The sequence below is a fragment of the Chlorocebus sabaeus genome, chromosome 8 (genome assembly GCF_047675955.1).
Source record: "Chlorocebus sabaeus isolate Y175 chromosome 8, mChlSab1.0.hap1, whole genome shotgun sequence".
Taxonomy (NCBI): domain Eukaryota; kingdom Metazoa; phylum Chordata; class Mammalia; order Primates; family Cercopithecidae; genus Chlorocebus; species Chlorocebus sabaeus.
Genome location: NC_132911.1, coordinates 122,365,180 through 122,376,972, shown reverse-complemented (window position 1 = coordinate 122,376,972; position 11,793 = coordinate 122,365,180). Strand labels below are relative to the sequence as shown.

The 11,793-nt window shown below is 43.3% G+C and overlaps 1 protein-coding gene across 4 annotated transcripts in view; it reads left to right on the top strand.

Annotated features, from left to right (window-relative positions):
* Positions 1–208: 208 nt before the first annotated feature.
* SAMD12 (sterile alpha motif domain containing 12) overlaps positions 209–11,793 on the top strand; it is a 474,157-nt gene continuing 462,572 nt past the window's right edge. For 3 of the 4 annotated variants that reach the window (XR_012093747.1, XM_008001424.3, XM_073018325.1), the window contains exon 1: positions 209–368. Coding sequence is in view for 3 of the 4 variants with exons in the window: in XM_008001424.3 (XP_007999615.1) it covers positions 356–368 (13 nt within the window). In the remaining variant the exon portion in view is untranslated. The remainder of the gene's footprint in view (positions 369–11,793) is intronic. The other variant, XM_073018326.1, reaches the window with a different exon arrangement.

The following is an 11,793-nucleotide window of genomic DNA, read 5'->3' as shown; positions in this document are numbered from 1 at the left end:
CCCCTTCCCACACCCCAGGCGTCCTGGGTCCCCTCACAACTTCCCCAGGAGAGATTACTCGGTCTGGTCAGCCGAAGCTGGAGCTGCTGTCCGAGTGTGGGGACAGTCGGCGATCCGCGTTGGAGTCGGGGTGCTCTCCCGAGTCCGAGTGAAGGGAGGGAACTACACTTCCCAGGACGCCCTGCGCGCGCCAAGCCCGGAGCCGGCTGCCTCGCTTTGCGTGACCGCGGCAGGTTGGTCCTGGAGCAGATAAGCTCAGAATATTTAGGCGAAAGCTAGAGGAGGGGGGGAGCGCGGGGCAGGAGGAGTACCTCGGCCAAGAAAATTATGCATGCGTTAGGGAAGCTCTGAGAGAATGGCTGTGGAAGGTAAGGGACGCTTGGGGCATTTTTGAGCTCCTTCTTAACCCGCGCACCCCAAGCCACACATCCCCGATGAAGCTTGGCGATCGTGGGGAGGCGAGGAAAGGGGGTGGCGGAGAGCGGGCCCCTTCCTCCTTCACCTCTTGGCACTCACCTGCGCCGCCAAGGCCAGTAGGCGCTTTAATTCAGTTGCTTTGGAGAGACGTTAAGGGTAGGTGCGCAAGACTTTGAGGTAGGAGGTGTGGAGACGAGTGTCCCTGATGCGAAACGATATCCTGGAAATGGGGGGAAAGCCGGAGGATCCGGCATGAGGTTTGGCCCCGGGATGCCCTTTTTCCCTGCCCCTTCCCTCCGGAGCGGGCTGGGTGGCCCCAGGGCTGGGGATGCTTGGTTGGCCCCCTCACGTGGGAGAGGTCCCCGGCCCAGGTGCGTCATCCGGAAGCTTGGACTGGGATTGGGTCGAGGGCCCTTCGTCCTGTGCACCCAGCAGCGGCGGCCGCAGATGTATCCAGAGGGTAGAGGTGTCCCTACACCTGTCTCTGCTTATACAGTCAGCGCCCCGGGCTTAGCAAAGTTTACAGACATGTAATGTAATCAGCCAGGGAAAAGAAGTGCAACCACCTCTTCGATTTGGGTGAATCCTTTTCTTTGAAGACCACTTTCTTCTTACAGTCTTGAGCTTCGACTTTGCAGTTTTGACCATACAGTCCTGCCTCCCTTGAACTTCCTGGTTGAAAGCAGGGTCGGGCTGTTCATGAGGGATCCTGAGTTTTTCATTTCCGATTCTCTTACCTTGGAACACAAACTTCCTTGTTTAGGGTAGTTTCTGAAGAAGGAAAAAAAAATTGTGGACCAGAAGCGTTTGTGATGTCACATTAGAGGTCAAGCTGTACCTAAATGATGAAATGATTGTGGGACAAAATGGGAGCCTACATTCACCTACAGAATTTTGGTTTCTGAGTGCGGTCAGGTCAGAGCGGGTACTGAGGTAGGGAGAGGAGGCATGCTTGCCAGCTGCTTCAGGCGCCTTGCCAAGGGGAAATGAGCCTATTCCTTGTAGGCTAGAGACCAGAAGGAACCACAAGGGCTGGCTTGCTCCTCCCTGTGCTCCCTGCCCCAAGAGAAAGAAACTGAACTAATCTGACTCTTGCTCCCCTTATAACGACTGTCTTAAGAACCCGAAGTAGCAACAACCCAGCTCCTACACTCAGCACCCATAAACTCGGGAAACTCTTGCCTTTGGGCTATCTCAGGTTCAGAGATCCACAGCCAGCCACTTCCAGCTTTCCTAACTTTATTAACAAAAATGAAGTCCTCTCTCTTACAACCAAGATTTTTCTAGGTTTTCTTGTCAGTGCAAATGTACCAGTAGGGTGAGAATCTCTCTCTCTCTCTCTCTCTCTTTTTTTTTTTTTGTATCGTTATGATTGATAGTGAGTCAAGACTTCAGATGCCAAAAAAACAAAACAAAAGCCGAGATAAAGTTCATCTTGAGCTTGAGACCAAGGATATGTTGACGTACTCCTTAAATATCTCTTCTACGTCACCCATCAGGTGGCACTGATTATGACCTCTCCTCTTCACCACTCCCGTGTCCCCAAGACAGGGACACTCCCCCTTGTTGCTAGTCCACACTGTTCTCGAAAACAATTTCTTGTCCACTGTAAGAAGTATAAATTCGTCTTATTTCTTGCCTAATGGGTGATTATACCAGTGAAGCCAGACTTTACAAAAACAAGAACTTAGGAAGGAAGTACATGTGGACTATGGAGAGTTTATTTTCTAGTAACTTATTTGGTTAAAGTACCTGTCTAGTAAACAGGAGATCCTGAGTTTGAATCACAGTGAGGTCTCAAAGAATGAAGGAAGTATTTTTAACTTTAACTGCAAATATGATTCTTATCTTTTGTCTTTGCAAAGAGGTCAGCCTGGACCAGTCTCTTCCTGGTTACTCCTACTTGGTCTTTCAAGCCTCAGGGGAAATGTCACTTGCTCTGGGAACCTGTCCCAGCCCTCCTTTCTCTTCTGCCTTCTCAGCACTCTTTCCAGTCTATGGGAGGTGCCTCCTGCTCACATTTATCTTAACACTTATCATACTTAATCTACCTCTTACTAAACTCTAACCCCCTTGCGGGTTAGACTTGGACTTTATATTCCCAGCTTATAGCACAGTACTTGGCCCATAATAGGTACTCAATGCTCATTCATTGCATGGCAAATATATTCATGGAGGTTTTGTAACTGGTTCTATAAGGGTACATGGGGCTTTCTTGGAAGCCTAAATGCCATACAATCAGGGACTTCTGACAGATTGGAAGACGGGCCTTTTTTTTGTTTTTGTTTTTTTTTTTGAGATGGTGTTTTGCTCTGTCACCCAGGCACATGATCTCGGTTCACTGCAAGCTCCGCCTCCTGGGTTCACCCCAATCTCCTGCCTCAGCCTCCCGAGTAGCTGGGACTACAAGCGCTTGCCACCAGGCCCGGTTAATTTTTTTGCATTTTTAGTAGAGACGGGGTTTCACCGTGTTAGCCAGGATGGTCTCGATCTCTTGACCTCGTGATCCGCCCACCTCGAAGTGCCCTTCTCTTCAGTCTTTTGTCTTGATGCCCAAAAAATCTTTTAGAGCAGTAGTTTACATCTACTGCTGAGTGACATTGTCTCTGGGCACATTTGGGATATGTAGGAACTGCTGCTGGGGGCTGCTATTGGTATTTTGTGCCCATGGCCAGAGATAATCCATGGCCTGCAGTGCATGGCCTTCCCATATCATGTTGCCAAGCCATGGTCAAGTAATGACCAGTTTTCCCAACTCATTGAGAAATGCTGCTTCAGAGAATAAGGAGTTTTGCCAGAGGAACTGGAATAGAAAATACAGTTCGAATTACTTAACATCTAAGCTTTAGTCTCCACATCTGGAAAAAATGGGCTCACTACTGATTACCTCCTGGGAACATTGTGAGGATTAAATAAAGGAGGGGGCTTCTGGAAGGGTGTCTGGAACCTGTATCCTAAGTAAATATTACTTGTACTCACATCCCGTCTCTTAAGAAAAGCTATACTAATTGGCATGTGTTTTATATCCTGAATTTTCACTTATTCATGCCAGCCAGTTTTTCTAATTAGTAACAAATTAGAAGGTTTTTTACTATGTGTAACATTTTTCTTAAGTAAACTTGAACTTGAATTTGTAAAAGTGTTAATAGCAAGTAGTTCTCTCATTCATTTTACTGAACCTGCAGCTGTGTGTTTAAGATGAAAAAGAGGTGCCCTTTGTTTATTGTTTTGTAACTACCCTGGGTTATGTTTTCTTCTTAGTTTAATTGCTACGTCCTATCTATGTCTCCTAGTCTGGTTGCGACCCATGCTTTGCATTTATGGGCAGCTTACAAGTGTGCTTTCCAGCCACAGAACAGGGTACGATCTTATGGTCTGCATTTGGATTAGGATTATACTGGCATCCATTGTCTTTTTTAAAAAACAAAAACAAAAGCAGTGTCTTGTGAAACAAATTAGCAGGACTAGGAACTAGGACCTCTTGGAAGGAGGTAGCAGGGACCCCAAACTATTCCATTCTCTATGGACAGACTATGTATAGATGGTTGCACCTATTGATGTTTTCTAACGGAAGTGGGTTGCACTATTATTCAGGGAGAAGAAAAATGTGGATTCATTGGGGACAGTGTTGTATTCATCTTTGTATTCATCTCTGTATTCCAGGGTGGTGCCTGGCACTTAGGAGGCCCACAGTCATTTGTTTCATGAATGACATATAAATGCACGAGTCCCTAGATCTAGAGAAGGGTTTTTTACCCCTCATCCCCAATTCCTTTTCTTGCTTCATCCTCAGAGATTTATGAAAAAAGTAGGGAGGATGGACATTGTACATGGTAATTTCTATTCCAGGTCTAACAGGATAGCACCTCTCACATGGCAGAAAAATGATTTCCAATATTCAGCACTCACCTCTCTCCCCTAGAAAAACATGTCAAATGCAAGACTATATGCTCTTAATGACATCTATATTAAGAAATCTGAATTTTCCATCATCAGTGAACACATTAGCTTACCAAATATCTTCTGATAAGTCATTCGGTGCTCAGGTTCTATGTTTTTTATCCTGTAGGAGAATGCAGAAACTACCCATCGCCAGAATATTGTAAGGCTAAGTAATAATAACAGTGACTGGGAAAATGGGAAGTGAGATCACGTCAAACACTTGTGACAAATAGAAGCAGTCATGGTAAACACTGGGCTTTGCAGCCCCATAAATGTACCCAACTTGAATTCAGAACTGCATCACAGAGAGTAAAAGGAGTCACATGGGAGATAAAAACATCATTTTTATCACAAGGGTATAGTGGGTAATTTTTTCTGACTTTGGGTTGGAGAGTGAGTGGGCTTGCTAATATCGTACCCAGCAGTGAACTTACCCATCACAGGGATGCCTCCCTCTACACTAGTGGCCCTTAACCTTTTTGGCACCAGGGATAAGATTTATGGCAGACAGTTTTTCCATGGGGGATGGTTTTGGGATGAAACTGTTCCACCTCAGATCATCAGGTATTAGATTCTCATAAGAAATGTGCAACCTAGATCTCTCGCATGTGCAATTCACAGTAGGGTTTGCACTCCTCTGAGAATGTAATGCCTCCGCTGATCTGACAGGAGGTAGAGCTCAGGCGGTAATGCTTGCTTGCTCACTGCTCACCTGCTGCTGTGTGGCACATTTCCTGAATAGGCCATGGACTGATACCAGTTCACCACCCAGGGGTTGGGGACCCCTGCTCTATACCACTGACAGCTGGAGAGCAGAGATAACATGGGCTCCTGCAGCAGGCAGGTGGGACCCAAAGGAAGAGGGGGGGAACCTATGCTTTGTGCCTTTTCACAGACTTGCTCATCAGAGAGTTGACTTCTCCTCTCCTGAGGAGGACCTGGAGGGTGAAGAGGGAGACCAGAAGTGTAATTCTGATGGATTTCCCTTCATAGAACACAAGAAGCTCTGTCCTGCCTCTTTGTGACTCTCTTGGTGTTAGCTTACCTATGCTTTCCTAACTAGCTTACCTATGCTTTCCTAACTACCTTTTCTTCTTGAGAACATCATTTGAATGTACCTCTTCTACTGGTGGCACTTTCTAAGGGCAAGGACTATGTCTCATGCCTCATCCATGAAGCTTGAATGAATGAATGAATGGAGACAAATGAAGGAATGGGTGGGTTTATGACTGCTTTTGATTTCCGCAGTAACTCCCATACACACTTAATGAGAACTTCCAACGGTGTTCCTCTGTAGAGCAGATGTCGTGAAGGCAGTGAGATGATGGACAAGTTTCCCTCATAGGTACTTAACTCTGGGGCAGCTTCATGGTGTGATTGTTAAACTAATTACTCCCTGATTCTCTCCCATTCACTTATTCCTGTGGGTCTTTTTTTCTTATTTTTATTATGTTCTCTAGACCACCAGATCTGACTTTCCTGCATCAGCAGTTTCTGTTGATCACTTTGTTTTAGGAAGGAGATTGACGGCTAGAAGTTCGTCATTGAAAATTCCTGTCCAGTGACTGTGTGAACAAGAATTGGGGCCTCCAACCTAGTTTGAAACTTGCTGTGGCAGCAGTTCCTGCCACCCCCATCTCTTTTGTAGCCCTCTTAGCTAGTTCAGACAGGGCTTCAGTCTAATCGTACTGTTGTATTGCCTAGCCCAGCCCTTCCTAATTCCTTTTATCCCACCCTTTCTTTCTCATCTGCCTTGCTGTTCTCTCATGCCTGAAGAAACAAGGGCTGGTGCTGAGAAGCAGAAACTGGGAAACCTTTGCTGGTGTAGCTGTGTTTTGTAATGCTGAGTCACAGTGGATGATGTGGTGACATGTTAAAGGTAAAGGTAGGGGGAACTGGGGATCTGAAGCCCACGCTTGAACTCCGGTGAGTGAGTGTCAGATGTTGTGTATTTAATTATGAGAAAGAGGGGATATTGTAACAAGAATTCAAGCAGATTGTGTGTATTTGTTGATAAGCAGTAGAGTAGCACCCATGTACAAGGAACTCTATGAGATGTGGTAGGGAGTGTAATAAGGAAGGGAGCTTAGCCCACTCTGCCCTCTGCCAGCCCCAGCCCTTCCCTGCAGCCTCCACTGGGGGAAGGAGACAGAGAAGCAGATTAGACTGAATGATATAAGTGCTAAATAAAAGTACAAGCACCATAACGTGGGAGGTCTGAGAACAAATGGAGCATTTAGTTCTGAGCTGGATGGGGATAGCCTAACAAAAGGAATAGCATTGAGTGAGCTTTTGAGTAGGATTTTGATGGGTGGGAATCCGGGAAAAGGCATAAAACTGAGTAGTGTATGTATAATGTGTGCTTCCTAATGGATTTCCCCCATGTCCCAGGGATGTGGTAGTTTAGTCCTTTATAGGAAGGAAAGTGAATGGGGAGCCTCCTAACTCATGTCTGGTAAAGTCCTTTTCCTAAGGGCTGTATTATTTGCCTGGCCAAACCTGCAACATTCCCCACAGTCCAGTTAGATCTTGCATATGGCCCTTTTGAAACCACAAGAGCAAGCGTGGAAAGCTGCTCTCTTGTAAATCAAGTTGATTCCTCCCCAGTTTTCTGAAGTGGAATGTAGCAGCACCACCCGCTCTGAGCTGGCTCATGAGAGCAAACTTGGCTATATTTAGTCTGATTTTTCTAAAGTGTGGGTGCAAGAATCTGCTTGTACAGCTTGCCTCCTGTGTGAAGAGCAGGACAGGACAGCAGCTGTTGGGTGACAGCGGTGGCCCACCTCACTGCCTTCAGCAGCCTCCTTCCCAGAGCGCTGGGGCTGGGAAGAGCCCATTGGCAGGTTTTGTTCCTTTGCTCTTCCTTGCTTCCTGCCCTTGCTGCTGCAGAAGTTGTTTGTGTTTTAGTCGGCAAATCCTGACTCTCAAGTGATTTGACAGATGCTTGTGGATTGTCTATGGGGTGTGGCTCTCAGAGCTACAGCCGCCCTGGAGACCTGGGGTACAGAATGGGCTCAGGCCTGCTCATGGTTTGTCACTGCCTCCACAGTGCACGACTCTTCCCTGGGATCATAGCAGTCACAGTGTTGTCTTTAAATGCTTTACATGTGCAACATCTGCAACCGGGCTAGATGTGAACCCCAGCTCCTCCCAGGACCTGCTGGGTGCCTGGGTAATTCACTGAACAGCTCGGAGACTCCTTTGCCTGTCTATCAAACGAGAATATTAATGGTAATGACCTCATGGGCATGTTGAGAAGGTTAAATTAGTATAAGGGAAGCTCTTAAGACCTGGTTTGTGGTAGGTGCTCAGTAAACACTGAGTAAGATGTTAGACAAGATGATGGTGATGATGCTGTTTCACCTTGTCTTCCTGCCATACTTATCAAAGCATCTAAGCCATTTTTATAGCATTTTTACAGTCCTGTGATATTACAGTCTGGCATAATAGTGCATGCTCAATGAGGGAATGTGGGTTATCAGAGTTGGAAGAACACCAACAAAGTGTCATTGATAAAATACAAGGCATCCTCAGCTTAAAATGCATTATTTGATGTATTCATTATCTGACTCTGTGCAGTTATGAGGCAACAGAGGGAAGTAAAAGTTATGATTATATTCACTAAAGACTCATCACTTACATAATTTTTCTCTACCACAAATTTACTTGCCACTTAACACCAGCAGTTTTGTAGGCTGGCCTCTCTCTGATTGTCTGATCATTACCCATCCATACAATATGTATGCAAAGTAAGTTGATTACAAAGAGAAATTTCAGATCTTGCAAAAGAGAAAATAGTTCATGGACTCTATGAAAGTGACATTGGGAAACTGCTGGAATCATGTGCCATGGCCCAATTAAGATCTGACTGAGTTAGGCCAGATAACCATTAAAAAAGAGAAAATTGATTAAGATATTGACTTGATAGGCATTAAAGAGAAATATTAGGACCTTTCAGGGATTAAGAGAAGTCTTTAGTGAAAAGAGATGCTCTAAGTATTTTGGGGAAAAATGATCTTCTTTATAATAGTGCTATGAAAAGTCAAGTATAAAATGAAAGATATTTTGTCCTGCTGACATAAGTCTTGTTGCTGAAGTTATATAACAAATAAAAAATGGAATCATTTTTTGTTCTAAGAATTAACACATATTTTCAATTATAACCTAAATTTGGTTAAATATCAGATAAACTTCTCCCTTTTTCTTTTCAAGATAAAGTACCATTGAAACTCACTATTAATTTTGAAACTCTAGCCCCCATTTCAAATATATTCTTTTTCTTTCTTTCTCTTTCATGGTTTTTTATTGGTATTTAAATTGGTTATAAACCTTGGTTTGTTTAGATACAATTTACATACAGTAAAATCAACTATTGTAGTTCTTTAAATTTTGGTAAATGTAGTCTTGTAACCATTACCACCATCAAGATAGAGAGCAATTTGAACACCTTGTAAAGTTTCCTTATGCCCCTTTGTGGTCAGTCTTTCCCTCCACCCACAGTCCCTGACAAGTACTGCTCTAAAGTCTGTGCCTAGACTTTTGCCTTTTCTAGATTTCATGTAAATGGTGTCATACCCTGTGTTGCCATTTGAGTCTGGTTTCTTTCACTGAGTGTAATGCATTGAAATTCTTCCATGTTGTTGCCTGATTCAATAGTTCAGCTCTTTTCATTGCTCACTAATATTCCATGGAATATCTATACAGCAGTTTATTCACCAATTGAAGTACATTTAGGTTGTTTCCAGTAATTGGTAATTATGAGTAAAACACTAAAAGCAGTTGCTTACAGGTTGTGCAAACCTAAATTTATTTCTCTTGTGTAAATAGCTAGGAGTGGGATTTTCAAGTCATACAGTGAGTATGTTTTACCTTTATTAGAAACCGCTGAATGGTTTTCCAGATTGACAGTGTCTCATATGTGTTCTCTTTTATTTGGATTTTTTTCCCCTGTGCTTATCTTCTGATAATGACAACCTCACAAGGACAAGAGAGTTAGATTAATGGGGCTATGCCGGTAGTTGGGAGGGAATAGAAGGACACAGTTTTCCAGAGGTAAGTTTCTTGAGCTACACTGCTACAAGATTGGGCAGTATTACTGTGGCAGATTACCCTTGATTACCAGTTCAGTACAGACATCAAGCGTGGATATAACCCACAAATGCCACTTGTTTTGGCATATAAAAGAAGGCTTCTAAATTTTATCTTGTAATAAGAATTTGTCATCAAGTTCTGTTTTGTGATTTTGCTGTTGTTGTAGAAAAACAATCAGATAAGGAAGACAGGTCAAGGAGAGCTTATTTTGGAGGAAAATTAGGCAAGACAGGAAAGGGAATACTAACAGGTCACACAAGATGAATTTAGCTAGCAAGGGAAAAACTTACCTGTCCCTGAAAGGAATTGGTCTTGCCTGCCAAGGTTGGTTATGGACTCTATCTCGTGAAGCCTGAGAAAAGGTTAGTTGACCATTTCACCATTTCTGGTATGGTTAAGTTTTGGGGATGGCAGGGATGAGGCTTATATTTTGCTGTGCTGTGTGATTCTGATTTAAAACAGAGTCTTGCATCGTATGTCCATTTATACAATGGGAGCAGTGCTTGGTTCACTTGCGAAGGCCACATTTTACCCAGCCACATATTGGGTATGGGGCCTGATAGTGGGATTGCTTCTAAGTGAAAAGACTATGTAATTTGGATACTGACATATTGGGATTTTCCAGGACTTACCATTGGTCTCTGGGACCATAGAATGGAATATTTGAATTTAGAATTACCACAGAACTCCCAGACAAATGATTGCCCTAATACTTGTTGTCTGAGGTTGTAAAATGTGAACGTTTCAGTTGAGGGTTTTGTTTTTGTTTTTGGAGAATATGCCTGTGCAGTCCATGGAGGGAAAAACATGATGTTATTAACCAGGCTCCCATAGGTGTACTTTGTACTTGATTTTGTTTGAAGTTTGTCTATTTCCTGCTTGAAGACCAGTGATGTTTTTGGTGGAGGAGAAAGTGAAACTAGGAACCAAGAAATGGGGACAGGGAAAGGATGGATGGAGCTGGAGATGGGGCATCCAAATCCTAGCCTCAGTCGAGTCATTATCCTTTTGTTCTCTTTCCATCTCTGAGAGTAGCACCAGGTATGTATCAGTGGTTTGTGATGCCTTAGCTCTTGCCTTTCATTTTTTTTCTGCTTTCTAAGCCTTTTTACATTGTGGTCGTTTAGTAGATACTTCTGCCTGGATAAACTATGGGACTGATAATTTTGTGTTAGTCATCTAGGGAAGTATATGTGGATATAGCCTTCACTTCCCATCACTGAGAAGTACACTGAGTTCCTACTATATGCCAGGATCTAGCAGAAATTTTATTTATAGTTAGATAACAGGGTGGATAAGCTTAGGAAAACCAAGTGTGCCAGAGTTTGAGATCTTAGGCAGTGTTTCCTTAGATGATAAGATTCTCCTGGGACACTTGATAATATCCATATTCCTACTTCTCACCCTAGGGTAATCTTTTCAGGTAAATCAGAAATGGGGTCCTGAGTCTATTATACATCCTGATTCATTCTTACTAAACTTATTTAGGAGACCCTGACTGATCTAGGGATAGAGTAAGATCACAAGAGGGAACCGCAGGATTTCATGAGATCCTTGACTGCCTTGCAACTGCAGGCATAATATGTGTTTGGAAATGATGTGTATTTTCATGGGGAGAGAGACTGGAGCTTTTATCCTATTGTCACAAGGGCTAAAGATAGTAATCTCTGGTCCATGAGCACATGCATTTGCCTTTTTTATTCTCTAATCTATCAGCAGTGCCTACAACCATATCTGGCTCATAGAAGGCACTCAACTGTTGAGTAAACACAAGAAATAATGTTATTTTGTGATTCCTCTGAGCCAGGATCTTTATGCCCACTCTCTAAAACTTGGTTTTCATAATGCAGTGAGCTATATGAGTTTTTCTCCCACCTAATCATTGAGAGAATTTAGGTCCAGAGAATATAAGTAATTTTCCTGAGTCCACACTGCTAATTTGTGGTAGAACTGGGCTTTGTAGCTATGTCTGCCATATGCCAGAGTCCTTGCGTTTTCACTGTACTGTGTTGCTTTCTGGTTTGTCCACGTTTGATAATTTGGTTCTGATTTACTGGTTGTCTTTCGGAAACCTTGGTTACTTAAGAAAAACAGCATTATAATAAAACAAAAAGTTGCTTAATTGGGCTCTGCAATGGGGAAAATTCTTTGGGGTTTTTGGATCAAATTTTCAGTAAAGTGTTTATCTTGGTATTAGCTTTCTCCACTTTTGCATTCTCTCTTTTTATGGAGCTCTAGGTCTTTGGGTTTTTGTTGTTTTCTCATGCTGCCATCCAAATTCACCTGTGCCTCAACACACAATTAGTGTAAATTGCTATTTTATTTGGACAGTAAGTATTCACT